This window comes from Echeneis naucrates, chromosome 21 (assembly GCF_900963305.1).
Source record: "Echeneis naucrates chromosome 21, fEcheNa1.1, whole genome shotgun sequence".
NCBI classification, from domain to species: domain Eukaryota; kingdom Metazoa; phylum Chordata; class Actinopteri; order Carangiformes; family Echeneidae; genus Echeneis; species Echeneis naucrates.
Window position 1 is genome coordinate 7310220 of NC_042531.1, and position 22666 is coordinate 7332885.

Genomic DNA, 22666 nt, shown 5'->3' on the forward strand with positions numbered 1-22666 from the left:
CTCTCTCTCTCTTTAGTCTTTGGCAGAGTTTCAGCAGAAGAGGCAGAGTCTGAACTTGTTCCGCAGTCAGATGATGGATCTGGAGCTGTCAATCATCCGACAACAAGCTTTGGTCTACAGACACCTGAGTCCTGCTGACAGGTGACTCATAACATCAAACAGATACATGTTTCCGACTAATCTTTACTGCGTTGATGAGTGATGCAAAGCAAACTTTTTGTATGTGCATGTGTAGGATGGAGATGGAGCAGCTTCAGTCTCTGAGAACAGCAGTCAGAGAGGAACTGCAGGAGCTGGAGCAGCAGCTGGAAGATAGACTGCTGGAGCTGACACATCACACACAACATAGGGTAAATATACACAACACGTTATATACCTCAAACATAACACAATAAACGACACTGGGCATACACAAATCAGGCTGTAGATAGATACAGCTAGATACAGTGTGCAAATTAACAAAAGAAAATACAACACATGAAACTCAGGGTATATAAAAAGGGCACATATCACAGGGTGTACACACTCTACTACTAACTAATGGTATATAAATATCAGGTGTTTTTACTACAATCGGTTTTAAATGTATGTAGAAAAGTTGTTGGATTTTGTACTAAACAGATAAACTTTGATGTTACATGACTTTTTACTAAAGCTGTCAGTCCTGCTCTCTTTCCAAGGGTCTCCATAGAGAGAGCAGTGTTGTAAGTCTCTCTGCCACATCTGCGCTGAGAGCCATGGAGCCGGTCAGCACACACACAAACACACACACATTCGGTCTAAAGCTAATATAAGTATTTCTAAACTGACAGCCTTTCCACAACTTTCCAGGTTTCAGACCTCCTCAGAGAGCAGCTGTTCCTCCAATCAGAGCTAAGCTATGATGGTCGCACTCCCTCCAACAACTCCTCATCCCGTTCATCCAGCCCGGTCCGAGGAGGAGGAGGAGGAGAGGGCGAGCAGAGACAAGGTGTCTACAAGGCGTCAATCAACATAACCCCTGCCCCCCCTACTCGACCTAACACACACACTGAGGAAGAGGAAGTAGAAAGGGATGGAGGAGGAAGGGAAGATTATGGTGAGGTACCAGATGTGGAGGGAGCCGCCGGAGGAGTCAAAGTGGAGAACCTGCAGCATCTCATACGAGAGGTAACGAAGTATCAGCACTTTCACGTTAGAGTTCATTTACTACTAAGTCAAACAATGTACGTGCATAAAAAAGAAGGACAGACAGATCTTTAACATTAAAACCAATTATATAAATGTTTAATGTGAACTCTGTATATGGAAGATGTTCAAATGGTTTTATCACCTCTGTCTGTGTTAACTCAGATTCGGGAAAGTGTGGCACAGGAAGTGCGACGGGAGATCTACAGTGAGCTCTTGGCTGCTGTGTCGCCCCAGCAACCACCCCTTCACACCCGACAACACCCACTGTAGTCATGGCAACAGCACAGCACCACCCCCTGGAGCTTCAGCCTTAGTAACTACATACTGAGCTGCACCACTGTCTGTCTGTAACACTGTATAGCTAAGTAACACTGTCTGTGTTGAACACTATGTGTCTGTAACACTGTATGTCTGTAACACTGATGGTGAATTGAACACCCACATGTGATGCTTCCACTGCTGAGCTGGTTTTAGCATGACAGAGCAGTGCACCCTGGGAGTGCCAATGTGATGCCTCCTATTACACCATCCATCTTTTTATCTCCCCCATATTTGGTTTAATTTTTCTCATGTGTTGTGATCAAAAGTGCAAAACTAAAACCACTGCCACAATACCTCCCTAATAGTATGACTACATCTCTTTGTACAGCTAACAGAGCCATTAGCATTGTCTGCGCTGCCATTACCAGTTCAAGGCGTCATGATCAAGTTGAAATTCAGGCCCCACCATTTCTAATTTAGGACACACAGCTAGTTAATGATAATCATAACAATAATTATTATAATGATCAGCAAATGTTTTGCTTTCTCAAACTGGCTAATCCGGCTAATTGGGTAATTTGAATTACTTGTCTCATTCCAGTTTTGAAATTTCTATCAAAGTGACAGAGGTGAATTACTTTAAGTCACATAGTTTTTGTTTTGTTTTGTTTGTTTTTTTGCTGCAACAGCAATGAAAAATGGCATGATTTGATACATTTCCTCACTTAGCTATCTTAGCTTAGATATAAAAGCTATCCTTTGTAAATCAGGGTTTTCAGAAGCTTGACACAAAAGAGACTAAGCAGTAAACATTAATGCTGAGATCAGCGAGATGTAATTATAAATGGCAGACACTGGCATTAACAATGAAAACCACGATATACAGAGGTAATAATCTAAATGCTCTCAATGGCTTTTACTGGCACAAACAACATTGAAAACAGGGTTTTGATATCTCAGAAAAAAAGAGTTATTTCTTTAAATGCCATTTTTCAGTGCTGTGAACACAACTGGTGTTAGAATTGTCTTCTGTTGTACTGATGCGTAGGCACAAATCAAATCTTAAGTAAAAGAGGACTTAAAATGTTTTAGTATGGCAACACGCAAGGGATTCACCCAAAAAACAAAACAAAACAAAAAAAAAAAAAAGCGTCTTAATTTTCTTTTAATCTATGCACTCATGCGTTTTAGGGAGAGGTTACATTCCTTAATCTATTATAAGGTTCATCTTGTACACCTTAAATTACTCTTTCCATGCACATTTCACGTTTCTTATGTAAAATGATTTTAAGACTTATAAAACATTTTGATGCTGCAGTTGTCAACAGTCCTTCATGATCATCATCATTAACATAATTACGCTTCTCTTCGTCTTACCTCTTTCACAGCTGATCCTGTACATTTCAGTATTTTCCCTGATGTGAAATCCCAGTCTCCAGTTGTTCAGTTCATATACTTCTCAATTCAGGCATTATCTCAGTCGCAATGAATTCAACTCAACTTCAGGTCCCAGTGCTGTTTAAGTTTACCCAAACATTACTATGTACCATTTACTGCCCTATATAATATGCTGCATACAGTCAATGCTCCCACCGGTTGTTGGCTAACAAATAGCTCCAATGCTAACAGTTGCTAGTACAGTGTCTCTTTTTCACATTTCTATTTCTAAACCTGTTAAGTAAACAAGATTCAACATGTAAATCAGACAGCGTTGTTGTTGGAATTGCTGCAAAGCGAATTGTTTGCTGAGACAGTTTAAACATGTCTGTTCCTTTTAATATTTTTTGAATGTAGCTGAGCAGGTTATGAGGTTAGTGTATGATGTCATGAGGTACCGTGGCGGTCCGGCTTAGAGGTCAAAGGTTAATCAACAGCATAGCAGGTTTGAGTAGGTTGTTTAAGCAGCTGTGGTGAAGATGATGATGATGATGATGATGTAATGACTCAGCAGCATTTCAGATGTGCCATCCCACAAACTGTCTACCTGCATGTTTAATACAGATTAATCTGGAGCTTCCTGGCTGAATTGAGACAGTCAGATTTTCTTTCTTTTTGCACAGAACTGCTTGATCACTGAGCTATGAATGACCACTTACTGAAAATCTGTTTCCTTCTCAATTAACTCCATTGTGTCACACCTGTTTAGTCACTCAAAGGCTCGCAGACACCATCACAATCCATTACCTAAGACAGAAGGGTTAGTAGCTGAGGTTCAACGAGCACTCCGCAATCCTCCATTTCTGTGTTTGATTTGCTCACACCCCTTAAATACCTCTCTTTTCTTTTTCTTCTTTTTTATCTTCTTAATGTCAACCATGATTATGAAAATTTCCACAATGTGAGTCTTCACATTAGAATTTATATTGTCTACTGAAAGTTGAACTTTATGTGCCTTGATGTTCATTGTTGGGAGAAGGAAAATATTGTTTCAAAGGTCCACATACTAATAATTTGGAGCTTTCCAGCACATCTGCCAGACTTTATGCAGTAAGTAGCTCTGATGTCACCATGTAACGTTTGTGAACTTTCAATCATGGTAATGCTCCAAATCATTAATAATAAGACTGTTGATCTTTAGTTCTCGTCATTATTTGTTGGCTTTCTGTTTGTGAAAAACTTTTTCGTTGTTATGTTTCACTGATCACAATCTCTGCTCTGCTGGACAAATATTCACTATGAGCTACAAAGCTCTAAAGGATTTTTTTTTTCTTGTTGTTGTGCTGATCAGCGACCCTTCACACACTTCTAATTACATTTTACTGTCTGATTGTTGGTGTCTCTTAATTTCTATTGATGTCTAATAATGATGATGTGTATTTTGTACTGATGTCTTGTCAGTGGGATACAGGGAGGGATCACTCTGGAGAGATAATAATAAAGATGTATTTATTTTCAGTACGAATGAGTACCAGCTCCTTTGTAACTACACTATTTGTGTATGTGTGTGTTTGAATCTTAGCACCTTTCAGTGGGTTTTGCGTATTAAATAGAAAACATGTTCTATAAATTGAAATGCAGCCACAGAGAACAAGCATGAACAGTGAAAATAATTTTAAGCTTGTGGATATGAAAAATAAATATATGAAGAAAAACGTATTAAGCAGATGATAATAAAATGGAAACTTAATAAAAATGTAAAAATGCTATAACGATATGTGACGGAAGAAAATATCTTTAAATAACCATAATCATAGATGATGATGATGATGATGATGATAATAATAACAACAACAACAACAATAACAATAATAATAATGGATTAAAAGCTGATTTTTGGTCTCGTCCATTAAAAAAAAAAAAAACGCGTTAAACGCGGTGACCTTTATTGTGAAAGTCGGAAGCGGCACCCGACCCGGAAGCATCTCCAGTTTTTGTAGGAAGTTTTCCGCCAGAAAACAGACGGTGGTTTGTCGGAGGGACGAAAAGTCGGCGAACGGAACGGTGAAAAGGTACGAAGATGTGAAAAACAGAGGAGGTATACGGAGTTTATCGAAGATAAATGTAGTTAGGCTTCTTTCCTTCAGTTGATTTATGATAAGCAGCTGTTGAATGAATTCGGTGCGCAGGATGTAGCGTTAGCAGGTTAGCTAACTTTAGCTGATCCAAACACACATGGCGATTAAACTAGTTTTAGTTGGTTTAATAGTTACAGATCGAAGTTTTCGTTTTGTAGCTAATTTAAAGGGATTATGAAATTACGATCTGGCAACATAATGTCAAATGACCCTGGGAATTAATTTTAGTCAATTCTGTAAAAATAAATAGTGTTTTTTTTTTTTTTTAGATGAGATGAGATTAGGCTAATTAATTCATTTAATCTCCTGTAAAAAGCAATCCCAACATAGTTATTAATATAATAACAATTTAAGTAATCATGGGTTGAAATTTTCTAAACTGGTTTACATCTAATCTATCTTCCTAAGCTTTCTGAAGACACTGTATCTTTACTGTGAGCTTCTACAGTGAAGGTGAAATAAATGTAAAATTTTTCATGATTGCTCATGAAACTACTCTTTTGCTACAACCATAGATGACTATTATTATACCCGCCATAATGAGAATAAGAGTGTTTTGCAGGTATGGACTCTCCAAAAAGAAATCGAAGTGCCAGCCCTGTACAGAGAAAACGCAGTGGTGAGGAAGAATTATTAGTTTAATAACAGCAACTGTATTAGCAGCTATAGTTTTTATATTTATCTGCATGACCTTTGTTCAGGATCTTCCGAGGATGAGTCCAGTCCAGCTACAGAGAAGCCCCAACAGCCTGGCTCAGTTGAGAGAAGTCCCAAAGACAGGTTGTCCCCGCAGGCCAGTCCTGCAGGCCACAGCCATTCCAGGAGCCCAGCGTCTGGCAGCTCGGACAGCAGCTCCAGCAGCGATGATGAGGATGAACAGAATGGGACACTGAAGAAGGTTCGGAGCAGCGTGGCTCAGATCAAAGTAAGCAAGGAATATTGTATATTCCATGCATATGAATGCATTACATTCACTGGCTTTATTTGAGTTACTGCAGTTGGTAGTACGACACATATTTCAACTGTACCTAAACAGTTTTCTCTTGATCCAATGTTTTTTAGGGAGTTTATGTTCAACTCTGTTGTTTGTTAATTGTTCCAGAGGTCCAGGTCCAGGTCCAGGTCCAGAGACCAAGACAGATCCAAGTCTAGAGAGAGAGACAGATCTAGATCCTGGTCCAGATCCAGAGAAAGAGACTCATCCAGATCAAGAGAAAGGGACAGATCCAGGGGAAGAGACAGATCCAGGTCCAGAGAGAGGAACAGGTCCAGGGGGAGTGACATATCAAGATCCAGAGGAAGAGAAACATCCAGGTCCAGAGAGAGGGACAGATCCAGGGGAAGAGACAGATCAAGATCTAGAGGAAGAGACCGATCCAGATCCAGGGGACGAGACCGATCCAGGTCCAGAGAGAGGGGCCGTGAGCGCTATGACAGAGGACGCTATGGAAGGTAACACAGACAGAATATATATAGCTTGTTAGTGGCTAATGTTTTTTAAGTACTGTTTTCACTTCATTTCACTTACTTTCTGACACACTAAATAAATTAACCCTTTTTTGCGTTTTCCATTTCAAAAGATAAAAAGAATTTATTTCTGTTCTTATGTTTTGTTTTGTTTTTTTGGAAATGTAAATGTGGATTTTATTTATTTATTTTTTGTTTGTTTTATCCTTACTTAATTCAGAGATCGTTATGACGATCGTCGTGATGACAGAAATGGGCGTTTTGAGCAGCAGTCCAATCGGGATGCAGAGTCAGATCACAGGAGGCGCGGCCACTCCCCTTCCCCTCTGAGAGATGGTGAGCCAGCAGTGGGTGATGAACCACCAGTCAAGAAGAAGAAGGAGGAGCTTGATCCAATTCTGACAAGAACTGGTGGAGCGTACATCCCCCCTGCCAAACTGCGCATGATGCAGCAACAAATCACTGACAAGAACAGGTCAGAGCATGTTTATGTAGTTCTTTTATAGACACAAGGGTTTGAGAATATATCAAAGAATTAAATTGTTGGTGTCGGTGGTGCATATGATACACCGGCATAAGTTCTTACTTTACCATTGTTGTAAATTGGTTGAATGAGATGCATTCAAAGACTTTCTGACAGAAGAAAGTACCTGGACAACCAAGAAAACTCAAACATTGACACTGTAAATAAATATGTTAATATTGTACTTTGCTGCACTAAATGTGTTTATCAATTATGATAATATCTTCCAGCACTTTTAACAAAATTTAAATACAATCCCTGCATGTGGTCCAGAGAGAATATCTTTGCATATTGTTGCTAATGCCCTACTTTTTGTTCAGCCTGGCATATCAGAGGATGAGCTGGGAGGCCCTGAAAAAGTCTATCAACGGTTTGATCAACAAAGTCAATGTGTCCAACATCGTCAACATCATCCAAGAGCTGCTGCAGGAGAACATCGTCAGGGGCAGGTGAACAAAAACACACCAATGGCCAATTTTTCATGAACAGTCAAGAATCAAATATTGGGAGCAAGAAGAAAATTTTTTTTTCTGACATGTTTGTGTTAGAAATTAATGGTGTTGCCTGAATTGAAACTGATTTTGTTGAGGCAGCTAGAAATATGCTTTCAACAAAAGACTACCAGTCATGTTTTGGCATTTGTCAACAAATTATTTATTTTTGTTAAAGTTATCCTTCTTAGATATGTTAAGGGAATTTTCATGTCATGTGACTGACAGCTTGTTTGTCTGACAGGGGTCTCCTGGCTCGCTCAGTGCTCCAGGCTCAGGCTGCATCTCCCATCTTCACTCATGTCTATGCCGCCGTTGTTGCTATTATCAACTCCAAGTTCCCTCAGATTGGAGAACTGATCCTCAAACGTCTCATTCTGGCCTTCAGGAGGAGCTACCGCCGCAACCTCAAGGTACCTGTCTGCCTGACTGCATGAACTATTATTATATTATATTACTATTTGGCTGAGCTCTAGGGCTGTACTATAAAAATGTGCATTTTGATTGAAAGAGATTAGAGTTAAGAGCAGCTGAATTTGGTTCTATATCCTCATCCAAGGGGCTTCCTCATTTATTCAGTTTGGATAACGAGCTGGATGAATGAGATTGAGATGCAATTTATGTTAGAATATTTTTTTTATTTTTATTTATTTTTTTTTTACTAATTAACAACCCTACTATACACTCATTTGTGTAACAATCTTAGGATGAAAAGTAGCTGAAAGTGTCTGGTTTCTGTTTAAAATGTTAGAACGCAATGGATTTTTGGACCAGTGAAAAATTAACGGGAGGCTGTGTAACAGATCAATTTTTCATTCCTAATAAACACAAATGCAAATCAATGTGACACTAAGAGTAGAAGAATCAATGTAAGCAGTGCTCCCATAGTTTGGTATTTTCAAGTTTTGATGCTCACAGTCGTTCTGTTGTATGTGATTCACTCAAGACCCTAAGAAGAGCAAATGCATTATTGTTGGAATACAAATGAAGGTTAAAGATTTACATTTTAGAATCCAACAAGTGGTTGTGTTTAAATCTGCATCAGAAGAATGATCAGAATTTTTCTCGTGGTGAAGCTGGAACAATGGTGTGGAATCTTCATTCGTCCTTTGGTTCATTACATCCTCGCAGCTATGCAAAGACAGCATGAAAGATATGTTGATACATTTTCATTGCAGTGGTTTGAGAAATGTATACACCACTGCAGACATTGGAAAGTACTTCACGACCGCTGACTGTAAGTGCAGAGGGTGAATTAGATTTTGTGCCACTAGATGAACACAAGTTTTCATCTAGATAGTTAATAGGATGGATGGTTTGAACAGGCTGTCTGAACTAACTTAGTGTGTCCCTTGGTTTTATGACACTGACATTAAATGTAATTTTCTTTTCCTCATTGTTGTTGGTAGCACTAGTTTCCATTGTGCATTTAAAGAAGTCTGTCTTTTGGTTTCCAGCAACAGTGCCTGACAGCCTCAAAGTTTGTGGCTCACCTCATTAACCAGAATGTGGTAGGTCATCCCATCTGACTTCAAAATTTATGGTTGGTCTAAATATTGATGCTTAGCTCAGATTTGCTCACTCCTCTCTCATTACCTCCCTTAGGCCCATGAGGTTTTGTGTCTGGAGATGCTCACTCTGCTGCTGGAGCGACCGACAGACGACAGTGTGGAGGTCGCCATCGCTTTTCTCAAAGAGTGTGGGCTCAAACTAACTGAGGTGTCCCCCCGAGGAATCAACGGTATGCTGTCACTTTAGTTGTTAACTCACTATCATAATTTATTATACCTGATCATGTCAGTTAGAGCAGAAATAATTATCTATTAATCATTTCAATCAACAATCACAAAACATCACCAAACATCATTGAGCTTCGAAAGATTTGCATCCTTCTTATACATTTTTTCCGTATGTTTTAATCTCAGTGGATGGCAGAAAGCTCTTGGGTCCAGAAAAATGTGATGGAAATTTTTTTTCTTTGATTTGAATTTCAGCTGCACTTTTTCTTCTCTTAGAATTGCCATGATTCAACTGTTCACATTAAGTCATTAGGTTCTTACAAATTCTGTCTGTTTCTCCTCTCAGCCATTTTTGAGCGTCTCAGGAACGTCCTCCACGAGTCGTCTATCGATAAGAGGGTCCAGTACATGATTGAGGTGATGTTTGCCATCAGGAAGGATGGTTTCAAAGATCATCCAGTGATCCCGGAGGGGCTGGACCTGGTGGACGAGGATGACCAGTTCACCCACATGCTACCACTTGAAGATGAATACAACCCAGAAGATGTCCTTAGTAAGATCTTAAAGGAGAGAAAGAAAATCTGTATGAGTGTAAGTGTGATTATGTTGGTCTAATCTTTGTATTTGTACATAGATGTATTTAAGTTGGACCCAGACTTTGTGGACAACGAGGAGAAATACAAAACCATCAAAAGAGGTGAGAAGGTGCATAAACATCACTCCGTCAAATCAGCTGTCACCTCCTTCACAGTTTAACCAATCAGCTGTCACCTCATTCTGACAGATATCCTGGACGAGGGCAGCAGCGATTCAGGGGAGGATGGAGATGGCAGTGATGACGACGAAGACGATGAAGAGGAAAATGAGGAAGCGGGTGAAGGTGAGACAGTTTCAGTTTGTGGTGACGTGATGAACAAAAGTGCCAGATTCAATTCACCAATTACCAAAATAGCTTCTGGAAACGTTTTGGTGGTTGAGAACTACTTAAAATAAAATAAAAGAAGCTTTAAAATGTCAGAGAAAGATAGATATATGTAGAGATAGACACAACTTACGTACCTGTGACCTAATCCAGTTATTCAGTTATTCACCACATCCATCCCTCCTTCCCAGGGCAAATTCAAAAGTATTGTCTAGTAGATAAAGATAATCGAGATGGACAGTTGATTGATACTGAGTCCCTGTCAGGAGCCCTCTCCTTTGGCTAAGGTGTTATACAGTGTGATGGCAGTGGGGACAAAATATCCTGAGTCCTGGCAAGTCCAGCCTTTTTCCAAGTGCTGAGCCAGCCCTTTTTACCAACTTGGCCTTGTGTCTTGTTTCTAAAATACTGCAGCCCACATAATTAAACAGTTAAATGTTGTAATATATTCTCCCTAGACATTATGTTTAACATTTTCATATGACATACCTTTTATAGCATTCTGTCTCTGTCTGTGTGTCTCCCAGATGAGAAGGTCACCATTTTTGATAAGACAGAAGTCAACCTGGTTGCTTTCAGAAGAACCATCTACCTCGCAATACAGTCCAGGTACACACACGCACACACACACACACACAGTATTACACATTAAAAATACACACTCACACAGTTGGCGACTCAGTTGTCTCTCCGGGTGTTGGCAGTTATTTACAGCTCCTGCTATATTTGATGGAGTTGGACTAATATTTAAAGCTGTGTGTGTATGTGCCTCAGTGTGTGTTTGTGTGTGGCCTACTTAGAATGGTTTAATTGAATAAGAGTTCAGTTTTGGAGAACAGAATAAAACACTGAAACTGATAGAAAATCATACTTGCCCATTCAAAATCAAGCAGTTACTGACTGACTAATTGATGGATCGATCGATTGTTTCTATAGTTTGGACTTTGAGGAGTGCGCCCACAAGCTGATCAAGATGGACTTTCCAGAGAGCCAGACGGTTGGTAAACACACAATTACCCAAACACACAAGTCTTTCCTGATATTAAGGGCTTTAAGACTCACGCATTAACAGCAGGATAAATGTGTATATCTAAACATTATGTGGTGCACTTGTTGACAACAGCTTGGCATAAATCAAACAGGTATGGTAAGAATGTATGATTTATTTGTGCTATACAATTGGCAGATTAAAAATTGCATCGGATTTGTTACTGATGATGGAATTTAAAAAAAAAAATAAAAAAATACTGAGGCTTAGCTGTGGACAAGGGATGCTACTTGGTGCTGCATTGTTAGTAGTAGTGCAAAAGTGTGTGTGTATGTGTATGTGAGGTCCTAAAGCCAGGTTATGTAACAGTAATAGCCGGATTCAGACGGTGACAGTTGCAGGTCAGATGTGAATGTGTGATGGGGAAAAAAAGCACTGTGAGAAACTCTGTCGTCATCAAAACTGCGTTAGTGTTGTTGACTGTGTTTGTGTAAGGATGCATCAAGAGGCCATGTTCAATTGGAGATAGACGAAAGCAGCTCCTCATTTCTAGTTAACAATTGTCAATAGTGTCAAAGAGGGTTTAAATTAATGGACAGGTAATAGCTTAATGGGCCCCTGGCAGAGACAGACCTCATCAGAAGGGCCCGTGAGACTGTAGCCTTCAGGCATTAGTCAGTCCTAGTTCCTACTTTTGCTACTCTTTGTTATGGTTCATCATTGTGTAATAATTCTTTTCTTTCTCTTCGTAGTCACTTGTGCTTTCTGCACGCGTCTTTTTTTGTGGTATTGAAAAACAAAGCAGAATCATTCAGCATTTTGGAAAATGGAGAATGGCAATGTTTATTTTCAGACATGAAGCTGTTTTCCTTAATTTTCCTTTGACAGCAGCATCAATGCAGATTGTGGGACAAACACCTGTTTGCAGTTTCTCACACCGTACCTGAAGTTAAACCAATTTAGCTGCTGATGGATGTAATGAATACCAGGACATGGGGAGGTGTTGGTCTCAAACATGCTCATGTGTTATACTTATCTGACAGACAGCAAATCCAGCTGTTAAATTATTAATGCAAGATCTTTGGTTTTCAGGCTGTTTGGAAATATCACTTTGGGCTCTGACAGTTATTGTTTTTTACATTTCCAACTGTGGATTTGGTGCTGCAGTTAATAGATGATTTTAACTGTAACCTTTAAGAGGTGTCAAATCTCTTGTCTATCAGATTGACTTGTCTTTTTGATGTTTAATGTTGGAGTTTAAGAAGGCAGGAGGGTGATGGTCTGTGTGAGGGAGGTCACAGCTGATGACCTTGCCAGCCAGACTTTCATCAGCATCAGGATGAATCACTCAGCACAACAGCTGGAATACACACACACACTCAAACAACACACATATTTTCTCTTGTTCTTTGAAGATGTTTGCCCTCTGACATACTTTTCTCACAGCCTCACTGTCTCTAACAAACTAAGCAGCTGCAGTGTCTGAGGTGTTTTTCATTGAATCATAAAGTCTCATGTTTTCTGGTCAGAACAAAAAGACAGATGACGTCTTCCTGTTCACTTCCTTGGATTAGATATACTGGTTAGGAAGCGCATTTATACGCATTCTGAGTATTCTGTACATTTATACAGAAAAGAGGAGAAGAGAGAGGGTGATAACAATCTGTTTCATTTATTTAAATTATTTATTTTATTATTACTTTTTTTATTACTTTTTTTTTTTTTTTTCCTGTCAGTTTGGTGAATTTGGCTCCGTCTGCAGATCTTAGATTCCAATGAGAAGGGAAGGCATGTGTTGTTTCAAAGAATATCTTGATTTAAGGTTCTTTTGGGAAAATATTTTGAGATGAAGAACATTCCTAAAATGGATTTTACTTGAAATGTAGCCTGAAGATGCTTTTGAAAAGTTCAGGTCATTGTATGAATGTGCGTAATATCATACATCCATTATTGTCTCAGCTGATCTCTGCACATCACACACCATCAAAGCAAAAAGATATTGCCAAATCTCACTTTGGCACCACTTTGGATGGACACTGTGGGTATTTAAATGTTTTGATTTTAAAGCATTTCCTGTTTTAACCATTTCACACCATGTCTTGTTTTTGTGTGAACAGAAGGAGCTGTGTAACATGATCCTGGACTGCTGTGCTCAACAGAGAACCTACGAAAAGTTCTTTGGTCTTCTGGCTGGGGTGAGACGCACACACTTTTCTATCACAGAATTATTCATCAATGACAGTACCCAGAAACCCACATAGGCACGAGAAGAACATGCAAACTCCGCACAGAAAGGCCCCAGGCCTGAGAATCAAACAACAGCAACAATCAAAGTAACCCTGTGACCTTTTTGTTGTGAGGCAACAACGCTAACCGCCATGCTGCCATATCTATCTATCTATCTAGGAAATTAGGCCTCATCTGACAGATTGAAAGCACTTGTTGACGTGTGTGTGTGTGTGTGTTGTCAGAGATTCTGTCTGCTGAAGAAGGAGTACATGGAAAGCTTTGAAGGGATTTTTGCAGAGCAGTATGATACGATTCATCGACTGGAAACCAACAAACTGAGGAATGTGGCCCGACTATTCGCTCACCTTCTCTACACAGACTCTGTTCCTTGGAGTGTAAGGACCCACAAACAAACACAACCATTAATTCCACCTCGGCCTAACCACACTGCTGTATTTTCTTACATTACTTCCCTCCCCTCACTCATGAATCTAACCAACCAGGTGTTGGAGTGTATCCGGATGAGTGAGGAGACCACGACGTCGTCCAGCAGGATCTTTGTGAAGATCCTGTTCCAGGAGCTCTGTGCCTACATGGGCCTCCCCAAACTCAACCAGAGGCTCAAAGACCAGTGCGTACACACACACACACACTCAGATGTCACTGTAACACTGAGTACCAAGTACTCAGACTGATTTGATAAAGCTCTGTATGTGTATAAAGAGATTTTAAAGCCACATGAGGCTTCTTGAGGCTGGTTGTGTGTCACAATATGGATTTGATATCATTATGAAGGTTTTAGGGACACAAAACCATTCAAGCAAGAGAAATGCGATACTGGCTGCAAGTATGATGTAAATTGAAGTGTGTGTGCTGTTGGTAATTGAAGTCTGTCTGTGTGTGTGTGCGCTTCAGGACTTTGCAGCCGTTCTTTGAAGGCTTGTTTCCTCGTGATAATCCCAGAAACACTCGCTTTGCTATCAACTTCTTCACCTCTATTGGACTGGGTGGACTGACGTAAGACACACATCGACACACACTGTAAACACACAATGTAGACAAAGGTGTGTGGACATCTGAACATTGTAGCCATAGTATATAATGGTGAAACATAGACAATGAATAATGATGCTGTGTCCTCCATCTGTGTGCACATACATGTGTTCCGCATGTCAAATTTTCTGCTTCTTTCAGGGACGAGTTGCGGGAACATTTGAAGAATGCTCCAAAGATGATCATGACTCAGAATCAAGAAGTGGAATCCTCAGATTCTTCGTCCTCCTCATCTTCATCCTCCTCTTCCTCGTCGGACTCCTCCTCAGACTCCTCCAGCGAATCAGATTCAGACTCCTCAGACTCCTCCTCCAGCAGTAGCAGCAGCTCAGGTATGTCTGCATTTATTCACCGGACTAAAATCCGTCCCCAGAATGCAGGGCTGTTACCATGATGCCTCAGGGATTCTTGGCCCCCAAATTAGATCCAAAAAGCCTTTGATTCAAATAGTCCTTAATGGAGATAGGCTTGAACTTTCAGGTTTTTCTCCTCAAGCACCTAATGGCTTCGCTGGAGGTTGTTTGTATCTGTAAGGGTGACATTGGGAGAATTTTATAAAAAAAAAAAAAGAAAAGATAATGTTGATGTTGGATTGTGCTGAAAGAGGCTTTTTGATCTTTTTTTGTGTTGTTTTTCTCTGAATCATCAGACCTGTAGCACACACTGTTTCTACTGCTACTACAGTATCTCAGTTGATTTCAGTAGAAATGTCAATTAATTGTTTTCAGTTTTATTAAATAAATTTTCAATTTTCTGCTACTTATCCAGAAACAAGTTGTAGATGAGTGACTGTTTATTCCGTTTCTTCTACAGACTCAGACACCAAACACAGGAAGAAGAAGAGAAAAGAGCAAAGTGAGGAGAAGAAGAGGAAGAAGGAGAAGGACAAGAAAAAGAAAAAGGACAAACCTACTGACAAGAAACAAAGCCGGCACAGGAGCGGCAAAGATGCAGAGGATGACAGTGAAGATGAGAAGAAGGCGAGGAGGGACAGGAAAGGCCATCCACGAGAGGTAGAGGAGCGTGAGCCTACACGTGAGGGAGCCCGCCGGAGCAGGCGAGACGAAAGAGCAGAAGAAGAACGGCAGATAGAGGAGGAGAGGAGACGAAAAAGGGATGGAGAGAGAGACAGAGATAGAGTGAGGGATAGAGAGCGAGAGCGACCAAGGGAGCGAGACAATGAGGGGGAGAGAGAGAGGAATAAAGAGAACAGGGACAGGAACAGAGGGAGAGAGGACAGGAGGAGAAGATAAAACTCTTCATCTGTTTCTCTGGAAGCAGCAATGATGGACTGATGACAATTTAATCTTTTCCTTTCCCATCACTCTGGTGTTTTGGATTCAGGACCCGTCACTCCCACACCCACCCCTCTTCTCTCTCTCATTCTGTCTGTCTAACTGTATTTTCTATCATTGATTTTTGATGTTGATGAAATAAGATAAAAAATTAAAGTTGTGTACATGTTTTCTAATCTGTTTCTGTTTCAACTGTTTCCAGCTCCCAACCAGGTGAATGGTATTTTATTTACTGAGGAGTCATTGGAAACTGTTTTTTCCTTTCTTTCTTTCTTTCTTTCTTTCTTTCTATACTCGTAAGTGTAAAGGTGTAGTCGGTCCTTTTCAGAGAAATCCACTTATATTCACTTGCTGAGATTTAATCAGGACAATTGATACCACTCATGTCACTACATAGGAAATTTGGAGCCTTAGGTTCGTTGGCATAACATAAAGACTGGAGACAGGGAGAAACTACTTGTCTGAATTTGTGCAAAGGCAACAAAATTCACCTACAAGTACCTTTTGAAGGATGATAAATTAACAAGGTACATTTCATCAGTTTAGTAAAAAATCAACTCATTAGGAGTTGCGTGTTTGTTTGCTGGGTGCAACAAATTCAAGAAGTTTCTGCATCCAGCCATAGTAATGAGATTAATTACTGACCTTAAGCTTGTAATTATGTGGCAGGCTGTTTCTCTTTTACGCTCATCTAAGATAGATGTTTCTGACTGTAGCTTCGTATTATCTTCCAGAGTGCTATTAATCCTGTCATCTAACCCTTGGCAAGGCAAAGCATATTTCCTAAAAGTTCTACTTTTGTTTGCTCTTCTGTCCCACACTGGGATGGATCCAGGAAGGTCCATTTTTAGACAAGATGGAATGATAAAAGGTTATTCATATTTGGAAAGTTCTCTTGGTGGCACACAGATATCACAAATATCTAACTTACTATAAATTACAATCAAATGAAGGAACCAACAAACGAACCATATCGAAAAATTTAGAAATCCTGACACCTTTTGTAAAATCAGACACAGAATATGTGGCTTGTGTTGTAAAGCAGACTTTATATTTATAATCTAGTGAGACATGAGTCATACAAACATTATGGCCTCCACCGTCTCTGATTACAGCTATTGCTCATGCTTCACTGTGACGTTTATCCACTCATTGTATCAATACTAATATTAGAACTGCAAATGATGGAAGAAATATTTTAGTCAATGACCAAGCAGATGAGGGAAAAATACCCATCCTGTCATGTATTAGAGCAACAATTTCAAGTCCAACAAGTCCAACCATCAGCCAAATAGCTCTGAATACTTCATGTCCCGTTATGAGCCAGAAAACTCTCAGTAACCTGGAACCGGATTTGGTTTATTGTTGTTTGAAAATGTACATATCAAATATTAAATTAGTTGACCATTGAGTTCATTTGAATTGTTCCAACATGAAATAGTACAACAGTTTAAAACTTTTTGCAGCTACTTCAGTTCCTTCTGGATGAATTTTACGGACATCTGAGTTTACTGCACATGGAGAGATTACACCCTTGAACAAATGGAAGCAGCTGTTTCAAATACCCAAACAATTTGGGAGCTCTGATGATATCAAAGTACAATGTGACTAACCAGCTCTGTTAGCACAACACATGCAATTCACTGATAATGTAAACACATTGAAACCCATCCTGTTTCAACTAAAGCTCAGTGGAAAATTAAGCATAGCATTAAAATTAGCATGAAAAAAGTTGAGTCGAGAAACAAAAAGCCATCAACAGATGCAAACCAGCAAAACCTGCAGCTATGGGTTATTAAAGAGGAGCTCAGGTCCTTAACACATGTAAAAATAGAGCAATGCTACATCACAAGTGATGATCGTGATTTTAGAAGCTTATTTATATACACAAATCATACCAGCAGAATATTTAAATTATCAAAATTAAAAATACTCATGCTCCTCGGATGATTTTTTTTCACACAGACACAAAAATACCAGAATCTGTTCATGAATATGTAGCAGTTCTACTCAACTGTTGTTGATTTTTACTTGTGTTTTGTTCACCGTTTGGTTTCATCTACTCAATACGGAATCCCTCGAACATCAGGAAGACGTTTTCGGAAAACAATTACGTCCTAACACATTTTTCTTAAGAAGAATAGTGAAAATTCAGTAAGTGCATTGAACCAGTTTTGTTGACAGTAAACCATCTCTGGTGTTGTCGGCTCAGTTTTTGCTGATGCCAGTCCGCTGACTCTCATCTCTCCAACAGGAACAGCAGTATCTGAACTGTCCTGTTGTACCTTCCCGGTTTGTCCATGCTGTCCTGTGATTACTGATGTGGAAGTCAGCTGTGTCTCTTTCCTCTGCTATCTCTTGCCCGTCATGGTGTTGCTTCACTGCAGATAATAAGTCTGGGCTGCCACTGACCTGAATGGAAAAACTGCATTAATGTTGTGAGTTTTCCCTAACACACACACACACACACACGGTTGTGTTAAAGCTGTTGTGTTTGTATAGTTTCTGACTGAGCAAACAAGCAATTTGTTTTTGTTTTTTTTTTCCCCACAGAGCCACAGCATACTGCTGTTTGCACAAACTGTACACACGGGACATTCATACAATATTAATTAGAGGATTTGTTCCTGATAGCGGAAACACGCTTGCAGTTTTTTTTTTTTTTTTTTTTTTTTTTTTTTTATTTAAGAATCATTTGTAACTTCAGCATCCTAATGAAGCTCTCTGCGTTGCTCTGAATTACCATTTACACTGGGCTGATTTTGTGACCCAGCACAGATGACATAAAGGAGATTAACATTGTAATAATGAGAGAAGCTCGGTGGACACTTTTAAACATTCAACCACAGACAGTCTCTTTCAAGTGTTTATTCTGAGCAATGCTGGCTGTAGCTTCAGTTTGAACAATCTGCATTTTGCTCCTGTCAGGAGAGGGGAAGACGGCTGCCCTTTTATTTCTGTAGATATTTGGCTACTTAGCTCTATACCTTAATTTGCACTGATTTCTGCAACACTTTGTGTGTGTAGGAGTGTGTGGTTGTGTGATTGAGTTTGTATTTGGATATTTATTTCAGTCACCATTACTCCAAGCACACACACACACTCACACTGCTGTACCCTTGAATAACCTTGATGTGATGTTCAAGGTGAGATACAGAGATGCCTGCCTGCATATGCGTGTATGTGTGTCTCTGTGTGTTTTTAAGTGGGTCGCTGCAGTGCTGGATTGGGATTGGTTGGATGTCCTGAAGTTGGATTGGTTTACTGCAGAAGCAAATGGAGGAAAGATCCACTGAGACCAGGGAGCTGCAATGAACTCTGGGAAACCATAGCAGGGCCCTTGTATGGTGGGGGTGGGGTGGGTGGGGGTCAAAAAAGGAAGCACACAGGATAAAGTAAGAGAGCTGAAGAACATCAGGAAGAAGATGAGGAGGAGAAGTGGACTCTTATTTTTGGTCAATGTCTGAAATGTTTATGCAGATTTGAAAGATTCCAGAGGCGTTTCATTTCATGAGTTTCTTTAGGACAGTATTTTGTCATTACATGATTTTTTCACTTTGAATGTCAATAGTCCTTCAGTGAGATGTCTTAAAACCACTGCAGATGAAAAAGAGAGGACAAAGAACCAAGACAACAGCAAAACATAACCCAAAACAGTAAAGCTGTGGTTGAGTAAAAATATAAAACAAAAAACAGCGAGCCAAAGCTGAATGATTATAATAATATTTGTCAATATTAAGCATCCATTAGTTATGCATCCAGCAATATAAATTTTCTTTTTTAAATCAAGATATTTGCTATAGTTTTCCCTTATATCCGTGTTTAACCGTAACAGACACAGTATAACCGTAGTCCGGTGACAATGGTTCAAAACACATCCAGCGCACATCAATTAATCATCTCAGTTGTTATTATCAGCTGATCTGAGTCAGTATGGTCTTGTATGTCATCTGATTTATATGTTCCTGGATTATTCACTCCAGACTTTAACTACGATCAGTAATTTCCTGACAGCCAGGAATTGTGGGTTTCAGCTAAAGTTACTCAAACCGGAGGAAGCTGGGTTTTTGCTGGGCACTATTTCCAGCCGTGGATTAATCTACAATTGTTGCTCCAGTGAGTATTTATGGCAGCAGGGAGGTGTATGTGTGACTGAATCCAAATAAACTCCAGTGTGTGTGTTCAGGGTGATGGAGCTCTGAGCCACAGAGGAATGTATCAGGCTCTGACTACAAAGGCAATACCTGTTAGTTGAATCAATTCACTGTTGGTTTGGGACTTTTTATGGGAGTCTTTGACAAGAAAAACACCAAATATCACAAGACTTTCCCTTTAAGGAGAAGATAAGGTGTCAGACAGATGGGCAGAGGTATCTCTCTCAGAGCGGTAGTGTGAAATGCCTCAACTCTCTGGCATTGATACCTGTCTGTCTGACTGAACCCTGGTACTCAACTTTTTTAACACCACAACTCAGAAACAAAGAGACCACAACAGATTAAACATCAACAACGAGACTCGGTAAATCACAAAGATTAGACAATGACCACAAGATCCAGAGTGACCACAAAGAGATACCGGATCATTAGAAACTAGTGAAGTCTCATTAAATCTGTGGCTTTTGCTTTGTGCCTTCTACAGGTTTGTGTCCACAGTCTGATCTCCTGATAATCCATTTGTGGAGTGAAGACAGAGAACAGTGACCTTGTTAGACTGGACAGAGATGTGCTGAATCTACAGAGCTCTACTTTGAATCAAAGAAACTGTGAAATGATCCTTTAACGTGACACCTCCTGGTGACATGGAGAGATGAGTTTACTGTAAATACAGAGCGATAAAACAGGCAACTGAACACAGCTCAGACTAACTGTGTGTGTGTGTGTGTGTGTGTGTGTGTGTGTGTGTGTGTGTGTGTGTGTGTGTGTGTGTGTGTGTGTGTGTGTGTGAGAGAGAGTGAGTGTTTGTGCGTGCGTGCGTGTGTGCGCGTCTGCATGGGCACCTGCGCGTGAGTCAGTATTTACAGTTTTAAAATAGACTTTATCCCTTTTTTGCCACCAACAAAATCTGGCAATATATCAAGCAGAACCTGCTGCTCAGAGACGCACACACAGGTATCACTGTTTATATTTCTGTGCTCTAAAATCCATCCAACTGTGATTCTTTTATTTTTATTGGATGAAATCCCACCCCCTTCTCTCTTTCTCTCTACCCCTCTCTCTTTCTCCCCCCCCCCCCCCCCCTCGCTGCCTGTGTGAAGTGTGTTTATGTTTGCTTGGGGCGCATGCGCAGTCCCGCGGCTCGGCTCTCGGTGCGGCGCAGGGCGCGCAGCTCTCCGCTGCTCTGACAGAGTTGATCAGAGTCCGGAGTGAAACCTGATGGATGGATGATCGATGACCCCCCCCCCCTCCCTCCTCCCTTCCTGCACTGACTCACAGACAGGATACCTGGGTATTGATTACTGATCAGTGATCTGCGGGCTCACAGTGTGTGAGCGGAGTTCAGCGCTTCAAACCAGCAGCACTCTACTTTCTTCATCCATCCATCACCTCCTCCGGTAAGTCACCTTCCTCCTCCTCCTTCTTTCCTTCATCTTTTCTCTTTTGGTTGAAGCTCTGTCCACCGGCTCTGGTCCGGATCACTTTCAGAAAAAGCGCGTCTGATTTAACCAACAATCGTTTTTCTGTCTGTATTTCTGATTATGACCAAACGTGTATGTCTGATGTTTTTGGGTTTGTTTGTTTGTTTGTTTTGTCTTCATCGGTTCCTCTCTTTGTCTTGATAAATGTCAGTGTTGTGTCGGACCGGGAGGGGAGAAGTCTCCATATACCTCTGTACAGTAAAACAGCTGTGGAGCAGTAATCACATCATTCACTGTGTTGAGTTTTAGTAAAAGTACACACAAGTATCGTGAATAGAAGTGTAGAGAGTAAAAATACTGACTCCAGAGAAACGCTTTGGGGCTGCACTGCTACATGACTCAAATGATCATTTTTGATGAATTCCTCCTTTTATTTGATTGAAAAACGTGAATAACAAGTGAAGAATGACCTTCACATGTTTTGTCTGCTCAGCAGTCAAAATAATGCCGTTTACTGTAATACCACAGATCATCTTATCTGAGAAGTTCAAACTATGAAACATTTGCATCAAATTTGTGACTGGATAATTTGGACTATCATTTTTTTTACAAATATTACTCTTGAAGTGCATCATATTTCAGTAGTTTGTCATGTTTTTGCACACAGATCCTTTTTTTTTGTAAATTTAGCCAGTTTTCATTAATATAGTGGATGTAAAAGTACAATATGTTCCTCAGAAGTAGACTGGATTAAAAATAACTGAAATTTTCTATTTATGTTCTGTATCTGACTAAATGTTCTTCCATTACATAACTGAAAATTACCCCTTGACAAAAAAATAACTAGTAAAATGTGAAAAATATTTTATCATTGGATTTGTCTTAATCATAATAATCTGACAAATAATTAGAAACTGAAGTGACTGTAAAAAAATACAATATCTACAAAACTTTGGGAAAGTTACACAAACATTGTGCTACAATTTTGAGTCCAGCAAATAAGAGTACGGTGGTGCAGAAGCACCAGGTAGCTGTGGTTGACTTAAAGGTTTAACATAGAAATTAATCCATAATGAATTTATTGATTCAATACTTTAAGTGCAATGCATCAATAATACATATATGCCTACTTTCATTATTCATTTAATATGCAATGTTAACAAATGAACGTTAGAGATGTGGTAACAGGATTTTATTACTTTCATAGAGAGCTTGGTGTTGTGTTGATGGTTTTTATGCTAAAACAAAGCAAACATAAAACATTTATTTTCATATCTCTATATAACTTGCAGGTGTGAGCGCTGTATCAATATTTTCAGTAACGCTCATGTTACTGCATCAGAACATTGTGTAAGAGTCCACCCTGCAGTATAAGCATGACTTATTTATATGTCGTAGATGGATATTCACAATGGCTTTTTGTTTGTTGTACTCAGTT

The 22666-nt window shown here is 39.8% G+C and overlaps 3 protein-coding genes across 7 annotated transcripts in view; all 3 read left to right on the forward strand.

Moving 5' to 3' along the window:
* itprid2 (ITPR interacting domain containing 2) overlaps nucleotides 1-4329 on the forward strand; it is a 33099-nt gene extending 28770 nt beyond the window's left edge. For all 4 annotated transcript variants that reach the window (XM_029530397.1, XM_029530399.1, XM_029530400.1 and 1 more), the window contains 5 exons: nucleotides 17-141; nucleotides 236-350; nucleotides 681-746; nucleotides 832-1149; nucleotides 1333-4329. In XM_029530397.1, coding sequence (XP_029386257.1) covers nucleotides 17-141; nucleotides 236-350; nucleotides 681-746; nucleotides 832-1149; nucleotides 1333-1440 — 732 coding nt within the window. In that variant the 3' untranslated portion in view covers nucleotides 1441-4329. The remainder of the gene's footprint in view (nucleotides 1-16; nucleotides 142-235; nucleotides 351-680; nucleotides 747-831; nucleotides 1150-1332) is intronic.
* Nucleotides 4330-4808: 479 nt separating this feature from the next.
* Nucleotides 4809-16824, forward strand: cwc22 (CWC22 spliceosome associated protein). 2 transcript variants are annotated; one of them, XM_029530375.1, is made up of 20 exons: nucleotides 4809-4880; nucleotides 5509-5565; nucleotides 5648-5871; nucleotides 6049-6398; nucleotides 6634-6888; nucleotides 7257-7385; nucleotides 7672-7840; nucleotides 8885-8938; nucleotides 9033-9168; nucleotides 9513-9719; nucleotides 9801-9863; nucleotides 9951-10060; nucleotides 10621-10697; nucleotides 11025-11085; nucleotides 13194-13271; nucleotides 13548-13700; nucleotides 13809-13936; nucleotides 14221-14322; nucleotides 14500-14690; nucleotides 15172-16824. In XM_029530375.1, the coding sequence occupies exons 2-20, from the start codon at nucleotides 5511-5513 to the stop codon at nucleotides 15609-15611; spliced, it is 2982 nt and encodes a 993-aa protein (XP_029386235.1). In that variant the 5' UTR covers nucleotides 4809-4880; nucleotides 5509-5510; the 3' UTR covers nucleotides 15612-16824. The 2 variants fall into 2 exon arrangements, with proteins under 2 accessions (XP_029386235.1, XP_029386234.1); XM_029530374.1 differs by having other exon boundaries at nucleotides 9951-10046; nucleotides 10616-10697; nucleotides 15172-16822.
* A 4194-nt stretch (nucleotides 16825-21018) lies between these two features.
* Nucleotides 21019-22666, forward strand: part of znf385b (zinc finger protein 385B) — a 41435-nt gene continuing 39787 nt past the window's right edge. The window contains exon 1 of the mRNA XM_029530773.1: nucleotides 21019-21204. The gene's annotated coding sequence lies outside the window, so the exon portion shown is untranslated. The remainder of the gene's footprint in view (nucleotides 21205-22666) is intronic.